At 43.3% G+C, this 21,456-nt stretch overlaps 1 protein-coding gene across 1 annotated transcript in view; it reads left to right on the top strand.

Moving 5' to 3' along the window:
• LOC124775864 (1-phosphatidylinositol 4,5-bisphosphate phosphodiesterase epsilon-1-like) overlaps positions 1-21,456 on the top strand; it is a 447,016-nt gene that overhangs the window by 311,041 nt on the left and 114,519 nt on the right. The window contains exon 10 of the mRNA XM_047250697.1: positions 1,399-1,850. Coding sequence (XP_047106653.1) covers positions 1,399-1,850 — 452 coding nt within the window. The remainder of the gene's footprint in view (positions 1-1,398; positions 1,851-21,456) is intronic.

The following is a 21,456-nucleotide window of genomic DNA, read 5'->3' as shown; positions in this document are numbered from 1 at the left end:
ATATCGCTTGAAATTTGACATAAACATTAATATTCATATTGAAAATTGTTTACATTTTCTTTAACATAATGGCATGAAACAAAAAAAAAAGAAATGAAATCGGAACATCGATTACACTAATTTATCGAAAAATCAAAAAAAAATATTATTTGTATAATAGTACAGCGTTGTTGTTGTTACAGACTGGCAATGGCAATGAAAATGTTTCTGAAGAATAGGAATTTGTTAACATTGAGTATAGATTTAAGTGTCAGGGAGTCGTTTCTGAAAGTATTTGTATGGAGTGTAGCCATGTATGGAAGTGAAACATGGACGATAAATAGTTTGGACGAGAAGAGAATAGAAGCTTTCGAAATGTGGTGCTACAGAAGAATGCTGAAAATTAGATGGGTAGATCACATAACTAATGATGAAGTATTGAATAGAATTGGGGAGAAGAGGAGTTTGTGGCACAACTTGACATGAAGAAGGGACCGGTTGGTAGAGCATATTCTGAGGCATCAAGGGATCACAAATTTAGTATTGGAGGGCAGCGTGGAGGGTAAAAATCGTAGAGGGAGACCTAGAGATGAATACACTAAGCAGATTCAGAAGGGTGTAGGTTACAGTAAGTATTAGGAGATGAAGAAGCTTGCCCAGGATAGAGTAGCATGGAGAGCTGCATCAAACCAGTCTCAGGACTGAAGACCACAACAACAACAACAACAAATTCTAGGGGACTGATGACCTCAGATGTTAAGTCCCATAGTGCTCAGAGCCAGTGTTGAAGAATGACGGCCGACATATTCAGCAATTAGCATAAAGAACGTTGTCTTTTCTAAAAATCAATTGTTGTGCTGATTGTTTTTAATATCGTATGAAAAGCCATTTGTTGGTCATTTAGTGCACTTTTTCTTTTTTTCTCGTAAAACCCTGTGTCATTTCAAGCATGTATGTCAATGTTTACCTCTTACCCTGGATTATTCTGTGAAGAATTTTCAAAAGTTAATGGACTTTTGGGTCGTCCTGTATATCGTTGGTACGGATGTCGACTATAGTATCTTTACACCTGTCTCACTCCCTTCTTCACTACTGCTTCCCTGTCATTGTTATAGAGTTTATGCAAACGCACACCTGCAGATATTTAATAGATGTCACTCGCTACCAGTGACTGTCTGGCAATTCTCGTGCGCAGCTCGCAGTATCCGCGTTCGCTGAGCCGGCCGGCATGGCCGAGCGGTTCTAGGCGCTTCAGTCTGGAACCGCGTGACCGCTACGGTCGCAGGTTCGAATCCAGCCTCGGGCATGGATGTGTGTGATGTAGTTCTAAGTTCTAGGGGACTGATGACCTCAGATGTTAAGTACCATAGTGCTCAGAGTCATTTGCCGTGTTCGCTGAGAGTGGGCCGCCGCTTGCAGGTGCTGCACCACGGCAGCACGGCGGTGCACTGGGACGCGGAGGGCGGATCGCGCACGGCGCTGGTGTACGCGCGCCTGGAGCGCAGCTGCGCCACGCTGACGTGGGGGCGGCCGGCGTGGAGCGCGCTGCGCACGGGCGCGGGCGGCGGCGGCGGGCCCGCCTCCGACTACTGCCTGGGCGCCAACCCCGAGGAGGCGGTCGCGCCCGGCCTGCTGCTCAAGCTGGCGGGCGCCGAGCCCACGCTCGAGGAGGGCTACCTCGACCTCGCCTGCGTCAAGGAGATCTCTCAGGGCGGCCGCGACCGAGACCGCGACCCCGACCTGCTGACCGCCTGCCGCCGCTACGGCCTCGACAAGTTCGCCACGCGCGACTGCGTGCTCGCGCTCGTCTACGGCGCCAACCTCAGCGACAACCGCGTCCTCTTCCTGCTCTGCCCGCCGACGCTCTGCAAGTAAGTCCGCCGTCCTGTGCACGCGCCGATTTTGATAAGTGGGGACAAAGTGCAGGTGAGAGGACAAGGACCAAACAGGTCACACGGACGCACTGCAGGAAATACCTTCCAATGGAGGTACATACACATGGAGGTATTCCAGTGGAAGTGGACCCACTTGATCGTAAAGACAAAAGATCTTTGATACTTATAGATTTGAGTGCTATCTGTTCCGTCCGACGGAACAGACACCACTCGCGATGAAACAGCTGGAACATACAGGGTGTTACAAAAAGGTACGGTCAAACTTTCAGGAAACATTCCTCACACAAAAAGAAAGAAAATATGTTATATGGACATGTTTCCGGGAACGCTTACTTTCCATGTTAGAGCTCATTTTATTACTTCTCTTCAAATCACATTAATCATGGAATGGAAACACACAGCAACAGAACGTACCAGCGTGACTTCAAACACTTTGTTACAGGAAATGTTCAAAATATCCTCCGTTAGCGAGGATACATGCATCCACCCTCCGTTGCATGGAATCCCTGATACGCTGATGCAGTCCTGGAGAATGGCGTATTGTATCACAGACGTCCACAATACGAGCACGAAGAGTCTCTACATTTGGTACCGGGGTTGCGTAGACAAGAGCTTTCAAATACCCCCATAAATGAAAGTCAAGAGGGTTGAGTTCAGGAGAGCGTGGAGGCCATGGAATCGGTCCGCCTCTACCAATCCATCGGTCACCGAATCTGTTGTTGAGAAGCGTACGAACACTTCGACTGAAATGTGCAGGAACGCCATCGTGCATGAACCACATGTCGTGCCGTACTTGTAAAGGCACATGTTCTAGCAGCACAGGTGGAGTATCACGTATGAAATCATGATAACGTGCTCCATCGAGCGTAGGTGGAAGAACATGGGGCCCAATCAAGACATCACCAACAATGCCTGCCCAAACGTCCACAGAAAATCTGTCTTGGTGACGTGATTGCACAATTGCGTGCGGATTCTCGTCAGCCCACACATGTTGATTGTGAAAATTTACAATTTGATCACGTTGGAATGAAGCCTCACCCGTAAAGAGAACATTTGCACTGAAATGAGGATTTACACATTGTTGGATGAAACATTCGCATAAGTGTACCCGTGGAGGCCAATCAGCTGCTGATAGTGCCTGCACACGCTGTATATGGTACGGAAACAACTGGTTCTCCCGTAGCACTCTCCATACAGTGACGTGATCAACGTTACCTTGTACAGCAGCAACTTCTCTGACGCTGACATTAGGGTTATCGTCAACTGCACAAAGAATTGCCTCTTCCATTGCAGGTGTCCTCGTCGTTATAGGTCTTCCCCAGTCGCGAGTCGTAGGCTGGAATGTTTCGTGCTCTCTAAGACGCCGATCAATTGCTTCAAACGTCTTCCTGTCGGGACACCTTCGTTCTGAAAATCTGTCTCGATACAAACGTACCGCGCCACGGCTATTGCCCCGTGCTAATCCATACATCAAATGGGCATCTGCCAAATCCGCTTTTGTAAACATTTCACTGACTGCAAAACCACGTTCGTGATGAACACTAACCTGTTGATGCTACGTACTGATGTGCTTGATGCTAGTACTGTAGAGCAATGAGTCGCATGTCAACACAAGCACCGAAGTCAACATTACCTTTCTTTCAATTGGGCCAACTGGTGGTGAATCTAGGAAGTACAGTAAATACTGACGAAACTAAAATGAGCTCTAAGATGGAAATTAAGCGTTTCCGGACACATGTCCACATAACATCTTTTCTTTATTTGTGTGTGAGGATGTTTCCTGAAAGTTTGGCCGTATCTTTTTGTAACACCCTGTATACACGAATAACTGGGGTGAAAGGAACGGAAAGGAAACGGGATGGGATAGAGATAGGAAGGAAATAATGTGAAAAGTGGCAGCCATTCCAGTGATCTCGATACGCTATTCTGTCTGGCATTGGTTCGAGAAAAGTCGCCAATATTCTATTGTTTCGTTCCACAGAGAACATTCGATACGTATCGTAATAAATACGGACTATTCGCCGAATAGGAAGCTAGTTTACACAAGATGGATTCTCTTGTATATGTGTATAACCACTTTAAATAAAATTTTCTTAACGTCTGCACGTGACTTGATTATTTTTTATCACGGTAAAAGTAGAGGTAGATCAAGATGTCTTTAGCGCCCCTCCTTGAGGTTTTTCCGTATCCACCACTGAATGAGAGACATTACGGAATTTCGAAAAAGTGATCCTTTAATTCTGTTTCACAGTGTAGTTCAGGGGTGAACGGCCAGATGTCAGTGTCCAACGGGCACAATCCTTCGGCAAGCGACCACTTTGCCATCTTCTGGTGCGCTGGTGACACCGCGAGGAGTGGTCGAGGTAATGCTGGGGCCTCGATGGAGGATAGACCGCCACAACGCAGGGAGGGGGTGGGAAGCGATATAAGCCCCAAGCCGGCAATCAAGCAGTCACTTCATCAGCGCACCTGATGACGGCAAGATGGTCGCTTGCGTAAAAATGTTGTACCCATTAGACACTGACAGTTAGCCGCTCCCCCGTGATCTACTTCGTTAAGTTATTTATATTATTCTTGTTACCGCGCTTAAGGTAGAGCAATACTCTTTTTATCGTAACAGTGTTTAAATAATGTCTTTTGATCATCAAATGTAGTTCCTTGTTGTTTCTTCGGTCTGATGGTTTCCACTGTGGGCCACTAATGACGACTTTGCGTCCGATCGGGGAAAAGTGACCACACTGTTCATCGTGAAAAGTGGTCAAGGTGTTTACCCCAATACGAGTTAGTTCTTCCATATATCACGCACAATACTACAGATAAGATTGATTTCTAGACCCATCTGTCCTTCACTCATCATTCTATTCCTTTGTGACAATTTTGAGTTGATTAATTTGTACTATTTAAAACCCTCTTTGTTCTGTTTTATTTAGCCTAATAGAAAAATTCGATCTAAAATGGTCTGCTCCAGCCACTTGGTAAAGTTTCATATGCTAGGGCATCAAAATGCCTAGACAATATATTCAAAAACCAGAACAGTACACTTGGGATGCTGTTGCGATGGCAATGGTCGCATTAGCGCCTTACGTAGAGGAAAGTGATCACTCTGTAAGCCTCAAACCGCATGTAGTTCCTGTATATTATTTTCTGTTTCATTTAGAAATATTTGGTGCGATACCTTATAAAATGTACGTTCCAAATGTGTAACCGACAAGCTTCTGTGAATAACCATGGTTTGGTAAATATTCAGTTTTCTTTAGAATGCACTTCACCCCACCTTCACCTACTAGTGTTTTAGCTCCACACTCCACACACAAAAGCTCAAAGGACGTGGCCCCTCGGAGATGGACTGTACCTTGCGATAGGTTACCCCAGCATCTGACCTCTTCCAAGCGAAATAAGGCGCCGAAAATCCATGGATCGTTCTGCAATTATGTCCTCTCATTGAGGAAAGAAATAATTATTAGGAAGTGAACGATGATATGACAATTCGCCAGTACAAGATGTAGTCATAAAATTGTATCTACCGCGTCGAAAAATATCAGACTGTGACGGCGACACTTGGTTTTGTTTTTAGTCCTTCCCTATACGTTTACCTTCTATATGACACATTTTTCACGGTGATGCCAGAGGGCTTGATTGTAGAAGCCTGCGTTTTAATTGCTCACCAATCAATACACCTAGAATATCACCATGTCGTATTTCTTGAAATGCCTGACACGCAATGCTTTTCTCACCGGAGGGAGGAGGGGGAAGTCACTGGGCATCATGTCAAGAGACTGCGGAGGCGAGGCAAAATTTAATTACTTTCTTTTATTTTCTCCTGCCAGTAACTTCTGTTTTTATGTTTAATTTAACAACACTGCAACGCGTTTCGAGCATGTTTTGCTCATCTTGAGCCGTTTACACGAAAGTCTCGTTAAGACACAGCAGCTCCACCACACCAGCAGAAGATATCGCTGGACATCAATTTCTGGTCAACCACTTCACCACCACCCCTCTCCAGACAAGTATCCCAACAGCTACACCAGCAGATAACAATGAGCAAAAGTCCTATTTTAATTTAGTTTAAGACATTTTATTTTTAAGTAAAAATTTTCTGTATGTACAAACGCCTGAAGATGAGCAGGCCCTCCTCGAAACGCGTTGCAATATGTTAAGCATGATGATGATGAGGTCCCATACTCCGAGGAGCGTAGGGGACGATGCGGGAGACCCGCACCGCCGTACTAGGCAAGGTCCTAGTGGAACTAGTTTGCCATTGCCTTCCTCTGACCGTAAAGGGGATGAATGATGATGATGACGACACAACAATACCCAGTCATCTCGAGACAGGAAAAATCCATAACCCCGCCGCGAATCGAACCCGGGACCCCGTGCGCAGGAAGCGAGAACGCTGCCGCAAGATCACGAGCTGCAGACAATTACATAAAAACAATTAAATGTGACTTACGAATAAGTAATTATTCCACACAATCAGGGTTCTGAAACGTAGACAGCATGTCCATAAGTAATCATAATTTAATCGCTCAAAGAAGCAGCACATCTGACTGGGTACAGTGCAGAATGAGCTGGGGAGTCTCCGTGGAAGAAAAACACCCGATCGGAGATCTTACTGCGCAACTTCGTCTTGACAGCCTGACATAACCTTGCCAGGAAAAATCGGTAGTATGCTCCTGTGTCGATTTCCCATTTATGAATATCACGACTTCGTTATTTTCTCCATGTCTGGACGGAGGTGCTTCTGATTCCGCAACTGATGTTCAGTTAATGAAGAGCCACTCCATTTCCTTTTTTAAGAACATTAAGTTCACGAGACTGGTTCTGGCCTTTAAATTAGGCCATTATCAAGTGTATCTGGAAGTTATGCTGTACAGACGCAATGTCAAATGAACTGATTAATTTGACTGCTGCTCTACAGCATGACTTTCAGATACACTTGATAATGGCCTAATACGAGGGTCGTCCACGTAGTAAGTTCCGTTTCTATTTCCATCTGCGGCAGCGCTACGATCGCAGTTCCGAGCTTGCGCGGCAGTTACTCTGACTCAAGGAGAAGACATGTACTCCGTTTTCAGATCGCTGCTGCCGACGTGTGCTTTGTAGTGCTTCTTTATAATGTCAGCTGTAACTGAAAATGCCGCCGCGTGTGAAATCAGATCTGTGATTCGTTTCCTAAATGCAAAGAAAGTTAAACCAAAGGAAATTCATCGGCAAATCTGCGAAGTTTACGGACAAAATGCTATGAATGATTCAGTGGTTAGAAGATAGGTCATACTGTTCAATGAACGACGTGATCAAGTGCACGATGATGACCTAACTGGACGTCCGTCTGTGGTTACTGATGAATTGGTTCACACAATTGAAGAGAAGAATAAGCACAACCGTAAGTTTACACTTAGCGCCCTTGCTATGGAAGTTCCACAGATCTCACAATCACTAATTCATGAAATTGTTATGAAAAACTTAAATTTCGAAAACTTTATTCACATTGGGTACCCAAAATTCTTACTGAACAACATAAAAAACGACGGATGGGCAGTGCACTTCAGTTTTCGACACCCTACAATGAAGAAGTCGATGGTTTTCTTTCTAGGACAGTCACGGGGGATGAAACTTGGGTATCGACGACACCGCTGAAACAAAACGGCAATAAATGGAATGGAGGCACACTTCATTCCCAACGAAGGTTAAGCTTAAGCAAATCTTGACACCTTGAAAAGTCATGTGCACCGTTTTTTGGGACAGAAATCGCATTTTGTTGATTGATTTCTCACCACGAGGCCAAACAATCAATGCACATGGTTACTGCGAGACCATTAAGAAATTGCGCCGCACAGTACAGAACAAGCGCCGAGGATTACTGTCAAAAGCTGTTGTTTTTTTCCACGATAATGCCTGACCTCTACGGTGAATGTGACCAAACAACTCTTAAGGAAATTTCACTGGGGCGCGTTTGATCATCCTCCGTACAGCCCGGACCTCGCTCCTAGCGACTTTCATCTCTTCTTACACCTAAAATCTGTCCTTGGTGGTCAACACTTCAACGATGATGACGAACTGAAAGAACATGTTCCCGCGTGGTTGAGTACATAGGTGGCAACCTTCTATGAAGAAGTCATACAAAAACCTGTGCCACGCTATGACAAGTGCCTACAAAATTTCGGAAACTATGTAGAAAAGTAGTTTAACAGTTGTAGATTTTTGAACAATAAATATTATTTCTGTATCTGTACACGTTTGTTTTATATAACCAAACGGAATTTACTTTGTGGACATACCTCGTATAAAGTCTCTTGTGAAGTTAATAAAGTTCTTACAAAAGTAAGTGGAGCGGCTTTTCATTAATCATGGGTTTGTACCACATCATGGTAGTCCCAAAACACATGTGATCACCTTGCCCAATACGGATGGGTCTCCACCTTTTTCGGCGGTGGCAAACCCACATGTTTGCATTGTCTGATTCGCTTATTTGTTTCGGTGTCACAGTGGTACACCCCGAACTCGTCCATGGTAGTGAGGTGGCTTGGATGGGTCTAATAGAGCTACAACATTCCCTATGTTTCTGAATAGGTGTGAGCAATGCTGAACGCAGCGGACTGCAATCTTTGTCTCATTGAAAATGTCGTGAAAGACGATTAAAACTGCTCCATGACTGATTTCCTCTTTTTCCACTGTTGTCTCGTCTCTGGTATGCCGGTCTTGGAGCTCCATGGTTTCACAATGCTTGCAATTCCCAGCTATTAACAGACAGATGGTCTGCCACTTCGTTCTTCGTCATTCAAACTTGTTCAGTCACATTGAAAACGACTGCTCGACATAACCATTGTGTCATATGATGGTGTATTGCTGACGTACACTCCCACCAACTTATCAAGACTAACAGCAGCGTTGTAGCCCCCTCCCCCTCCTCATGCGCAGCAAATGAATTACCGCACAGTACTCCACTTTACATATGGCCTGAGCCACTTTGTTTTGGCTTATCTAGCACCGTGTTGCGACGTTTTGGAGCATGTGTACCATTAATGCAGACGTGTAGAGGGGGCGGACAAAGATATGGCAACACCGCGAAAAATGCATACTTAAACAAAAATTCAGATGCTACCCAACCTTGCAGTTTGCACTGGTGTACTTCACCATGGACGGCCTGTATGCTGTCCACAATACGTTGCAAGTCTCAGTCGTGGCAGGACAGTGCTTTGTGTAGTTTTGAGTGCATAATGTTCGAAGTCAGAGCATTCGAATGTGGGCAAATTATTGGTGTTATTATGGTGGGTGCCTCTGTAACCAAGGCAGCTGAAGTGTTTGGTGTTTCAAGAGCCACCGTATCGAAGATTTACACCGCTTATGGGCAAAGAGGAGAAACATCATCCGTTAAGTCACAACGCGGACGAAAGTGTGTGTTGAATGATTGTGACAGACGGTCATTGAAGAGGACTCTGACGAAAAATTAAGAGGACGACAGCTGCGAAAGTCGCTGCAGCACTGAACATCGCACTAGCGAGCCCTGTGAGTATGAGTGTGTTTCACACTGTTTCTAACTTCTGGCCGACTTTACGTCCCAAGAGTGAAACATGATGGGAATTCGGTGATGATTTGGACAGCCACATCGTGGTATTCCAAGGGCCCCATGGTTACTCCGCCAGCTCGCATTACTGGCAACGATTAAGTGACCATTTTGGCTTATCAGTTCCATCCCATGGTACATTGTTTGTTTCCCAATGTTGATCCTGTGTTCCAAGACGACAGGACTTGTGTGCGCACAGCTCGCATCACACGGCACTAGCGTTGTGAGCACGAGGATGAATTTTCGCTACTCCCTTGGTCACCACAGTCAACAGATTTCAATATTATTGTTTCTTTGTGGTCTGCTTAGGGGAAGAGGATGCGTGAACGCTATCCATCTCACATATATCATCTGTACCTGAACTTGCTACTGGTTTGCAGGAAGAACGATACCAGATTCCGTTGAAAACCGCGTAGGACCTGTATTTACCCATACCGAAACTATTGGAAGCTGTTTTAATGCCAACGGTTTTCTTACGAGGTATTAAACGTGGTAATCAGATGTGTTTTTGATGTTTTCATATTTCTGTCCATCCCAAATTAACAATAAATTAATTACCTAGCTTGGCTTTTTTTCGAGGTGATAATTAAAAGTCTATGGCTAAGCTTCGTATAGGATGCTAAGAAATGAATTTCACGGGAAATTCAAAAAATCAAAACGATAATTAATAATATGGACATGTAGAGAAACTGAGAAACAGATTATTGAACAAAATTAATACTGCACAGAAGAAGATTAAACTTAATTATGGAGAAATAAAAAGTGGAGGTTAGATGTACAAACACAAGGGCTGATAAATTTTACAAATTCGCCGACGGCCGATACCAAGGAGCTGGCCTGAATTGTGTAGGAAGAAAGGCAGTTGATGTGGGAAAATAATGCTGTAAAAATGAGAAACACTCGCAGTTAGAGATGCAGTAGTTATGTGTGTAAGGAAACGTACCACTCGACGCGTCTGCCAGTAGTGGCACTGTAGTCTAACTCGCATGTTGTGTGTTTTGAGTGATAAGTGTTAATTTTTCCTGTTAGTGCACGTGTGATGACACACGTCTTGCTATCGCAGTGTTCATTATGGGACGAAGAATGAATACACGCCTGGTATTAGTAACTCAATAGAGAACGGCAGTGCTCCGTGTACATCAATTATTCGAGACGAATTTACCGGCAGAAATGTAGTTTGCGTGTGGAACACGTCCCAGCATTTTGCTACCTGCCAGGAGAGCGCCGGTGTAGCAAGTGTTTTGACACCGACAAGAGCACTAGAAAGACGGCAAATAGGCGACATATGTTCCGCCAGTCTCTGCGCATAACGTAGCACACTTCGTTCGTGCACACCTCTGTGCTAAAATCAATAAGAGCTACATGAACTAAAATATTTAAAAAAGGTTCAAAAGCTGTGGACCAAGAAACTACTATTAGATTTCCAGGAAAGCATACGCTTCACACTATTGATACGGGCCACAAAAGGGGAAATCAGCTGACATAGGAAACTGTGACAAGGGGCAAGTTGTACTGGCCCGGCGCTTAGGACCGACCACCAAGAAAATGGTGACGCTGGTTGGCTGTTCAGACGCTATTGTGAGCGTCTGTGGAAAATGGTTGAAAGACGGTAGAACCACAAGCAGTATAATTATAGTATTTGGACATCGGAGGCTTGCCCGTTCTGTAAAGTTGGATAGGTGATGATCTATGGCACATCCGACGATAGAGTACGATGCTGGTGCAGGCACAAAAGTTTGGGAGCATACCGTTCAGCGCATATTGCTGAGTATGGGACTCCACCGCAGACGACCACCATGTTTTTCCATGTTAACATAACGACAATGTCAACTGCTATTGCGGTGGGCATAGGATGGGCGTGACTGGGCGGTGGAACAATGGAAACTTGTCGTTTGGGCGAATGAATAAAGATTCTTGTTACGCAATGTCGCTGGGAGTGTCCGGATATTCCGTCATCCAAGGGACTGGGTGCTCGAAATATGCACCACATCAAGGACGCAGGACAGTGGGACCATTATAATGCTATGGGAGACATTCAGCTGGGCTTCCATGGGACCTGTGATAGTGATCAGGGCACCACGAAGGCTGTGGTCTGCGTGAACATTTTTGGGGATCGCATGCATCTTTTCATGCTTGATGTCTTCCCTAGTGGTGAATGCGTGTTCCAGCATGATAAATGGCCCTGCAAGGCCGGAATCGTATTACTGTAGTTTAAAAATCATGACAGTGAGCTCACGATGAGGTGGTCAAATTCACCTTGACTTGAATATGATGCAACACATCTGGGGTGCTCTCCGCGCCCACAAACAATCGGCTCGTAGTTTACGGCAATTGCGTGACTCAGCGCGCAGCCGGCCGCTGTGGCTTATCGGTTCTAGGCGCTTCAATCCGGAACCGCGCGACTGCTACGGTCGCAGGTTCGAATCCTACCTAGGGCATGGTTGTGTGTAATGTCCTTAGGTTAGTTAGGCTTAAGTAGTTCTAAGTTCTATGGGAATGATGACCTCAGATGTTAAGTCCCATAGTGCTCAGAGACATTTGAACTATCTGAACCTCAGCGTACGCGTCTGGTGCCTTATACCTCCGGAAGCCTACCAAGGACTCGTAGAATCCATGCCACGCAGAATTACTGTTGTATCGCATTCCAGAGGTGGACCAGCACGTTATTAAACTGATGGTCATAATGTTTTGACTCCTCAGCACAGTTTTGAGGATGTGCACCGGTTGATACCCGGTGATAGGTATCCTCCTCTTTATACGAGGGACCTTCAGTAAGTGATGCAACACATTTTTTGTGAACTCAGGTTGATTTTATTCAGTATTCCTATACACCATGTTATTCCCCACTCTTTTGGCTATAGGACCCTATTTTTCAACATAATCTCTGTTCAATGCGACAGTCTTACGCTCCCTTACTGGGAGAGCCTGTATGCTCGCATGATACCTCTCTACTGGTCGACGTAGGAGCTAAAGTCTTCCTGCATCAATAACCAGCCACCGTCCACGCATTGCTTCCCGTCCTTCACTAGGCCAAACAGATGGAAGTCGGAAGATGCGAGATCCAGGCTGTAGGGTTGATGAGGTAGAACAGTCCATTGATGTTTTGTGAGCTTCTTTCGGGTACACAGACTTGTGTGAGGCCTTGCGTTGTCACGGAGAAGGAGAAGGAGAAGATCGAACACGCTGAAGTCGTTTCTTCAATCTCCTGGGAGTAGCACGATATATTTCAGAGTTGATCGTTTCAGCTTGAGAGAGGATATCAAACCGAATAACTCATTCAGAGTACCAGTAGACATCGCCATGACTACGCCGGCTCGAGATGCGGATCTGAACTTTTTCTTCAGAGAAGAACCGAGTGAGGCGGCGCAGTGGTTAGCACACTGGATTCGCCTTCAGGAGGACGACGGTCCAAACCCGCGTCCGGCCATCCTAATTTAGGTTTTCTGTGATTTCCGTAAATCGCTTCAGGCTAGTGTCAGGACGGCTCCTTTGAAAGAGCACAGCTGATTTCCTTCCCCATCCTTCCCTGACCATGCTCCGTCTCTAATGACCTCATTTTCGTCGGGACTTTAAGCACTAATCTCCTCCTCCTTCAAAGAAGAGGTCGTGTGGTGCCACTCCATGGATCGCCGTTTTGTTTCCTGTTCGAAGTGATGAACATGTGTTTCATCGCCTATGATCATGTTCGACAAAAAATTGTCAAGATCATCTTTCAAGATCATCTTCGTAACGAGCAAACAATTTCGCACAAATGGTCCCTCGTTGCTTTTTATGGTCTTCTGTTAGCCGACGAGGAACCGGGCGGGCACACACCTTTGAGCACCCCTACAGGTGGACGAGTGTACCAGCACTATCAGCAAAGGCGTCCAGCTGCGCATCGAGATAATTGATTGAGATCCATCGATCACCTCGAGTGAGAGTGTCCGCACGTTCCAACACTGCAGGAGTCACAGCTGTGTGCTGCCGGCCGCCACGCAGCAGATCGGACAGTTTTGCACGACTTTGTTGCGATGATGACACAGGCCTCGCTCAATCACTCACCGTGCTTTTGTTCACTGCCAGTTCTCCGTAGCCATTTTGCAAGCACTTACGAATATCTGCGATGCTCTAGGTTTCCTCCAAAAGAAACTCAGTTCTTCTTGGAACGCATTTCCGTTAGAAACGCCAATTTGAAGGCAACGTATTGAGTCGCCACCTATTTCAACTACGTAGAACTATTGGGGCTGAAGCGGGAATATTCCACGATGTCCTACAGCAACACCCGCAGTTTTTCAACCGAAATTTGCACAGGAAGAAATGTGTTGCGTTACGTATTGAATGTCCCTCCTGTTTTAGGCCTGATGATAGCGTAATTCGGCCGAAACTCATCATTACAATAACAAGAAGTGTACTAGACTGTGTGTCGTTTACAAAATTATAAAGCAAGCTGCTTTATTTTGGGGACACAATGTCGCCTTTCTGCAGAAACAATATGATTCTCCCCAGAAAGTCATCATATATGTGCAACCCATCGTCCTTCAGAGTTTGTCGGAGAGTTCGAGAAATATCCGAAATGAACTTACTTTCAGTAATATGTGAAACGATTTACTTTGTGTCTTTAGGGTATCTGGCACGAAATGTTAAGATTTATGGAATAATTGAAAAGTGGAAATTGAAAATGTCCCATGTTGTTTCACAAAACGTATTGCCAATGCTCTTGTACTCTGGGTACTCTGCTGTATGTTGCTAGACTTAAACCTGGTGCCAAACAACGGGGAACGTCTTACGAACACGCGTTAGTGGCTGGTGCATGGTCCTTGTGCCAAACTGTGCTTCCCTCTGGAGTTCCAAAATTTAAAAGATATGAGAAGTGGTTTTTGTTGCGTATAATTCTATTAGTTGCAAACCTAACGCTGTAATTCTGTACTTGCGTTATCACGAATATAACGTGCATTTGTATTAACAGCACTTGGAAAAAAATCTTTCTTCCTCCTCTTTTATCAAAAACTGAAATTTTTTGAAACCGTGACTGTGTTCAAAATACAAAGTGATTTTCGCAAAGAAGGAAACAGCAACTAGTCACTGTTTATAATACTATTTCATCATCATTTCCTTTTGGTCCTTTGTCGCACACCCACACAGGGTCGGCTGTGTTATTATGGATTTGGCAATGTTAGTGTCAGAGGGTGGCTGGATGCCCTTCCTGTCGCCACCCTGCACCGCCCCCCCCCCACCCCCCCCCCCACCCCCCCCCCCCCGAGATGGAATTAGTGTACCCCAGCTGTCTGCATCTAGTGTAAGCCACAAAATAGTACGATCGTTTTCAAATGTCTGCGAGTCGTGTAACTGAGATGCAACGTGGGGAGCAGCCCAGCATTCACCTAGTGGGGGTGTGAAAAAACGCCTAAAAACCACATCCAGGCTGGCCGGCACACAGGCCCTCGTCGTTAATCCGCCAGGCGGATTCGATCCGCGGCCAGCACGCCTACCCGAGTCCAGGAAGCAGCGCATTAGCGCTCTCAGCTAACCTGGCGGGCCCACTTAATAATACTATTTATTTACACAAATGCCAACGTCACCGATTTCGAACCGGCAGGTTCATCTTGCGACGGCTGTTCAAGTTTATATTACATTAGTTGTTGTTTACATTAGTTGTTGGAAAAACAGCCAAGAACTAAAGTAAACAAGAACAAATGTAATATAAACTTGAACAGCCGTCTGAAGATGAACCCGTACTTCCGAAATCGTTAACACTACTATTTGCATAAATAAATAGCATTATTAACAGCGGCTGGTTGCTGTTTCCTTCTTTGTAAGAATCAGTTTCTAAAAACCTTTGTTATTGACGCATAGAACTAAACATTTTCTTGGTATGGCACTTAGAACATCCTTAATAGTGCATTTATTTTCTAATTTCTCTTTTTTTTGTACTGATACAGTGAGCCTCATAATCCTGTCTCATCAGAATACCTTCTCATTTTTTGGTACAAATCAGTTATGTACAGGCATAGATACGTTGTTTTTTCAATCCTCTGACAAATGTCAGATCTGGACTAAGATTGTTTTCCGTTTCCACTTTTTAATTATTCCCTTCGCATATGCAGCGGAGAGGAAATTAGATTTCTTACTTGCGTACTGAAGTTCATCCGTTACTTCCAAATACTTGCAGAATAAAACAAATATTTAACTTACAAGCACATTGATTGTTTCTTGAAAGATATTATTGAATGTTCAATGAAACGGGTATCGTATCGACTCCTCTTTCGTTTAAGAAAACACCAGTGCGTGTACGTGTCTGCACCTTTGGAGTAGCTTAAGGTAGCTGGCCTACTTCACCGGTATGAGATGAAATTTTCGTCGTTACAGCGGGCGGCCGCTCAGACCAGCACGTAAGATTTCCGCGGGGACATGTGAATTTGTAGGAAATACCGAACAATTTTGTCTCCAAAATTCGCTCGTATGCCAAGCAGCTTAAAGCAACGCTACCAAGATACTCCACGCGCGGCCTGAATGGTGTAATTCAGCAATTCTCTAGTTACAAGTAACTCACAAAAGTTCATTGTGCCTCTTCATCTAACACTTAACAGCTTTTGATTACAATTACCTTCAGAGAGCTGCACTTCGTTTTGAACTCCGTTGATTGTTTTTTATTAATTCGACTTCAGATCGAGTCCAGCTACTTTGTAGCTGCCTTCAGTGCAGTTATATTCAAGTCACAATGACTAATCATAAATAAAATCGCACATGGTACCACATTGCCATTAGAAACAGCAACTGTTCGCTATTTCTAATGGGAATGTGGTACCACGTGCGATTTTATTTACGATGAGTCATCACGACTTGAATATAATTGCACAGAAGACAGCTACACAGATTAAAAATTTACGACCGATGCTGCCCTTCCCCCAATCTCGGATCTCATTAACATGGTCGTAGAACACGCTGTCGCTGATGGAAACGAACCTGAAAAATTTTACTAATTCTTTTAAAAAAACTAGCTTCAGTACAAATTTCGTTCGTGTCTTGAAATGCGCGGTTATTTCAAAATAAGTATTTGGGTCTCATTTGTTCGTATTTACAAGGGGTTCCTCGGGGCACAAAAGCTACCACTCGCTTTCTCGATAGCTGATTCATCAATCAGCTCGTTCAACACTTGGTTGAAAGTTCGATTTTTCTTAGCAGTATTTCGTAATTTTTTCACTGCCATGACTGAATCGCGGTCTACGCCAATCACCTAACATTACGACCGTGTTGGCATACTCCTACAGCGTAAATCAACTGCCCATAGTTGACATCAAATATAATGACACTAATAAAATTGAAATAAAAAAGATAGCGTCCATATTCTTGCAACTTCACAAACGTGCTGAAATACAAGAGTGAACTGGATAAAAACCAGAAATATTTTTTTGCAGATTATTTATTGTGCATATGCTGCACAGAGCCGTGCCAGTTTCCGGCATAAACTCAAGCCTATCCATACTCAACACAAATTTATCACCATTTACAAAATGCCTAAATTCTCGTAGAAAAAGAATTGTTTATGAGCTGGCGCAACTAATTTTCCAGGGCGTTACATATCTCTTCACCAGAACTGGATTCCTTGCAATCTAATTGCCCTTCGAGTGGTTCAGACATAGGGAAATTCCTTTAGTGTATATTCCGGTCTTAATACACTAGATGTGGATACTACTTAAACTTACATCTTGACTTAGAGCAATTGTTGCACGGATTTCATTGGACAACAGGATACCTGAAGACAATGAAGTGCCACTGACTGTTTCAGTAACGACTATTTTTGCTACTAATGTTCTAGCTATAGGCATTAGTATCGTTCTTAAATGGTGATGGATTATTTATGACAAAATTCACCTGCGAATTAACTTACTAAAGAATCACTTAAAATGTGGTAACTTTTTGAAAAAATATTTACAAGATGATTTCGGATGAACGCCCCAAATTAATCTCATTGTTCGCTCTTGTACAGGCATCACTTTCGTTCTGAGTGACGAATTGCCCCACAAAACTATGCTGTAAGACGTTAATGAATGGAAATATGCAAAATATGTTAGATGTTGATTTGTTTGTTGGCCAGCAACTAACAATTATACGTAGAGAAAACGTTTCTGGACTTAATTGAGCAGTTCAGTAACACGTTCCTTCCAGTTCCAGTTTTCGTCAATATATACCCCCAAAAATTTGGAGTACTTAATGAATCCTATTCATGTGCTACATCAATCGTTGGTGTTTTTTTATTTTTATTTACAAATCAAGTTCCATAGGACCAAACTGAGGAGCAAATCTCCAAGGTCATGGAACGTGTCAGTACTTGAAATTACAACATAAAAGTAATAATAGATAAAAATAAAATGTTTATGAACGCAAAAAAAGTCAAGCCATAAGTTTAAGTGAACGCAATCAACAATATAACCTAAGATTCAGCTTAACTTTTCAAGGAACTCCTCAACAGGATAGATGGAGTGACCCATGAGCCAACTCTTCGGTTTAGATTTGAAAGCACGTGGATTACTGCTAAGATATTTGAATTCTTATGGTGGCTTATTGAAAATGGATGCAGCAGTATGCTGCACATCTTCCTGCACAAGAGTTAAGGAAGTCCGATGCAAATGCAGGTTGAATTTCTGCCGAATATTAACTGAGTGAAAGCTGCTTATTCTTGTATTCTTGGGAATAAGCTGATATTGTCAAAATACCCAGACTAGTGAACAGGGGTCGACAAGAGGTTCGCGAACTTACACCAATCATTCCCCGATCCGCCCGTTTCTGAGTGAAAAATATCCTTTTAGAATGGGAAGAGTTACCCCAAAATATAATACCATACGACATTAGCGAATGAAAATAACCAAAGTAAACTAATTGTCGTGTCGAACGATCACTTACTTCAAATACCGTTCGAATAGTAAAAATGGCAGCATTGAGCATTTGAACAAGCTCCTGAAAGTGGGCTTTCCATGATAGTTTACTATCTATATGAACACCTAGAAATTTGAACTGTTCAGTTTCACTAATCATATGCCCATTCTGTGAAATTAAAACATCGGGTTTTGTTGAATGTGTGTGAGAAACTGTAAAAACTGAGTCTTACTGTGATTTAGCATTAGTTTTTTTTCTACAAGCCATGAGCTAATGTCATGAACTGCACGATTTGAAACCGGGCCACCGCTGCACACAACATCCTTTACTATCAAGCTGGTGTCATTAGGAAACAGAAATATTATGAGAATAATACTAGAGGGCATATCATTTATATAAATAAGGAACAGGAGTGGCCCCAACACTGATCCCTGGGGCATCCTCAATTTGACTGTACCCTTCTCAGACCTCACATCACTGCCATTCTCAACATTGTAAATAATGACCATTTGCTGGCTGTTGTTAAAGTAAGAGGTGAACCAATTGTGAGCTAATCCCCGTATTGTGCTACTTCTGGAGCAATATTTTGTGATCAACACAATCAAATGCCTTAGTTAAATCAAAAAATATGCCTAGCGTTCGACACCCTTTGTTTAACCCATCCAGTACCTCACAGAAAAAAGAGAATTTAGCATTTTCAACTGTTAAATGACTTCTAAAGACGAACTGTACATTTGATAGCAAATTATGTGATATAAAATGATCAATTACCCTTACGTGCACAGCTTTTTCAATAACTTTAGCAAACACTGATGGCATAGAAATAGATGTAAAATTGTCTACATTATCCCTTTCTCCATTTCTATAAAGCGACTTTACTAGCGAGTACTTTAATCGCTCAGGAAACTGACCATTCGTAAACGAAAAATTACAAATATGACTAAGTACAGGGCTAAAATTTGCAGCACAGTACTTTAATATTCTGTTAGGCACTCCATCATATCCATGACAGTCCTTAGCCTTCAGTGATTGAGTTATTGACTCAATCTCCCATTTGTCTGTATCACAGAGGAGTATTTCAGACATCAATCTCATAAAGTCATTTATCGAGAGAGTTATATGATTCCCTGTAGAAACTAATTTTTTTTAATTCACCAGCGATGCTCAGATAATGATCGTTAAATACTGTACATATATCTGATGTATCAGTAACAGAAATATTTTTACTGCGAACGGACTTTATATTGTCGACCTTGTGTAACCCAGTCACATTTTTAAGCACCTTACACCTCTGTTTGTAATGGGCTGCTGTAGCTTGATTGTGACTACTTCTAACATTTTGATATAATTCCTGCTTTTTGCTACATGATATCCTTATCCGACTAGTCAGTCACTCAGGCTGCCTTTTACTGCTAGTGCCCAGTTTAGGTCATTCTAATGGAAAGCAACTCTCAAAGAGCATGAGAAATGTATTAAGGAAAGCATTATATCTGTCATCAACGTTATCGGCACTATAAACATCCCGCCACTCTTGTTCCTTGACGAGGTTTAAAAAACTCTGTATTTCCGTTGGATTGACTTTCCTACATAGTTTGTAATTATATGTGACATTTGTTTGTGAACAAAAGCCTTTTAGTGCTAAAATTTGTGCATCATGGTCTGAAAGGCCACTCACCTTTTTACTAACAGAATGCCCTTCTAGTAATGAAGAATGAATAAAAAGGTCGCCTATGGCTGTGCTACTGTTCCTCTGCACCCTAGTTGGACAAAACACAATCTGCATCAGATCATATGAATTTAGGAGATCTACCAACATCGTTTTTCTTGCACAATCATATATAAAATTAATATAGAAGTCACCACATATAACTAGTTTCTGGTACTTCCTATAAAGCAAATCAAGAATCCTCTCTAACTTGAGCAGGAATGCTTTGAAGCCAGAATTAGGGGACCTACAAACAAAAAAAATTAGAAGTTTAGTTTCACTAAATTCAACTGCCCCTGCACAACATTCAAATATCTGTTCAGTGCAGTGCCATGATACACCTATGTACTGAAACGGAATACTGTTTTTTACGTGCATGGCCACTCTTCCACTCTTATAGGTACTCCTTAAAAAACAGCTAGCTAATCTGTATCCTGGTAAAGGAAGCCTCTTAATTGTCAAATTATTTAAGTGGTGCTCGAATATACCAATCATTTCAGAGTCAACATCTATAAGCAGTACACTAACTTTATCTCTAATACCTTTTATATTTTGATGAAATATACTGATTCCTTCGCTACTTGGAAACATGACGTCCTCTGAAGGTGATTCCTTAATTAGAGGGACTTCCTTTAAGCAGGCATATCTGTCAGCTGACTTCAATCTAAAAAAGATGCAGCTCTAACACCAACCACTACAGGAATTTTTCCGTGAGTGATCCCACCACCACCCACTACACTGTCACTTATAAGTTATGCCAGCCTTCCCTTTCAATAGCTACTGAGGTGCAGGCCATGCCTAGTGAAACCTGATCTATTGATAGACTCAACTGGCATCATTGCAATGTGACCCATGCCCTTTGCCTTCAGGTCCCTCTCCATCCCCATGTTAACACGCCTAACAGCCGCATTAAGATGAGGCCGATCATGATGCTGAAACTTGCACGAAATGCACATTACTGCCACCAATTTGAGTAGCTATCCTTTCCAGGTCACAACCCACATCATATTCCCCGTCCCTATCAAGAGTATTCTCTGCTTCACCCACTATCACTACCTGATCCTCCTTCATAAAATTCCTACGTAACTCCCCCATGCGTCAGTCATATGAGCCAACCCTGCACTAGGCTTCACAATGCTGGTGACCTGGTGGTCACTCCTAAAACTTCCTGTAACTGCTAGCCAACACCGCTACCATGTGAAATACCTAGCAGCAGAACCTTCTTCTTCGTGTTAGACATTGCAATTGACTTAGGCCTCCTAACTGCTGAGGGCTGCTGCATGTTTTCTGCATGTTCCTGGAGGTTCCTCTCCACTCAGCTCAAACAGTTGGTCAGATCTATTGCATATACGCAAAGTACTACTGTCTGACTACCTCTTCCTCCTAGCTGCCTTATGCCAACTGCCAGTTCCCATTCTGCAGCACCCTTCACCGCCCTCAACCTATCTCCTTTTCGTGTT

This window comes from Schistocerca piceifrons, chromosome 2, assembly GCF_021461385.2.
Source record: "Schistocerca piceifrons isolate TAMUIC-IGC-003096 chromosome 2, iqSchPice1.1, whole genome shotgun sequence".
NCBI classification, from domain to species: domain Eukaryota; kingdom Metazoa; phylum Arthropoda; class Insecta; order Orthoptera; family Acrididae; genus Schistocerca; species Schistocerca piceifrons.
The sequence above is the reverse complement of the archived record's forward strand: the minus strand, read 5'-3'. Positions and strand labels throughout refer to the sequence as shown.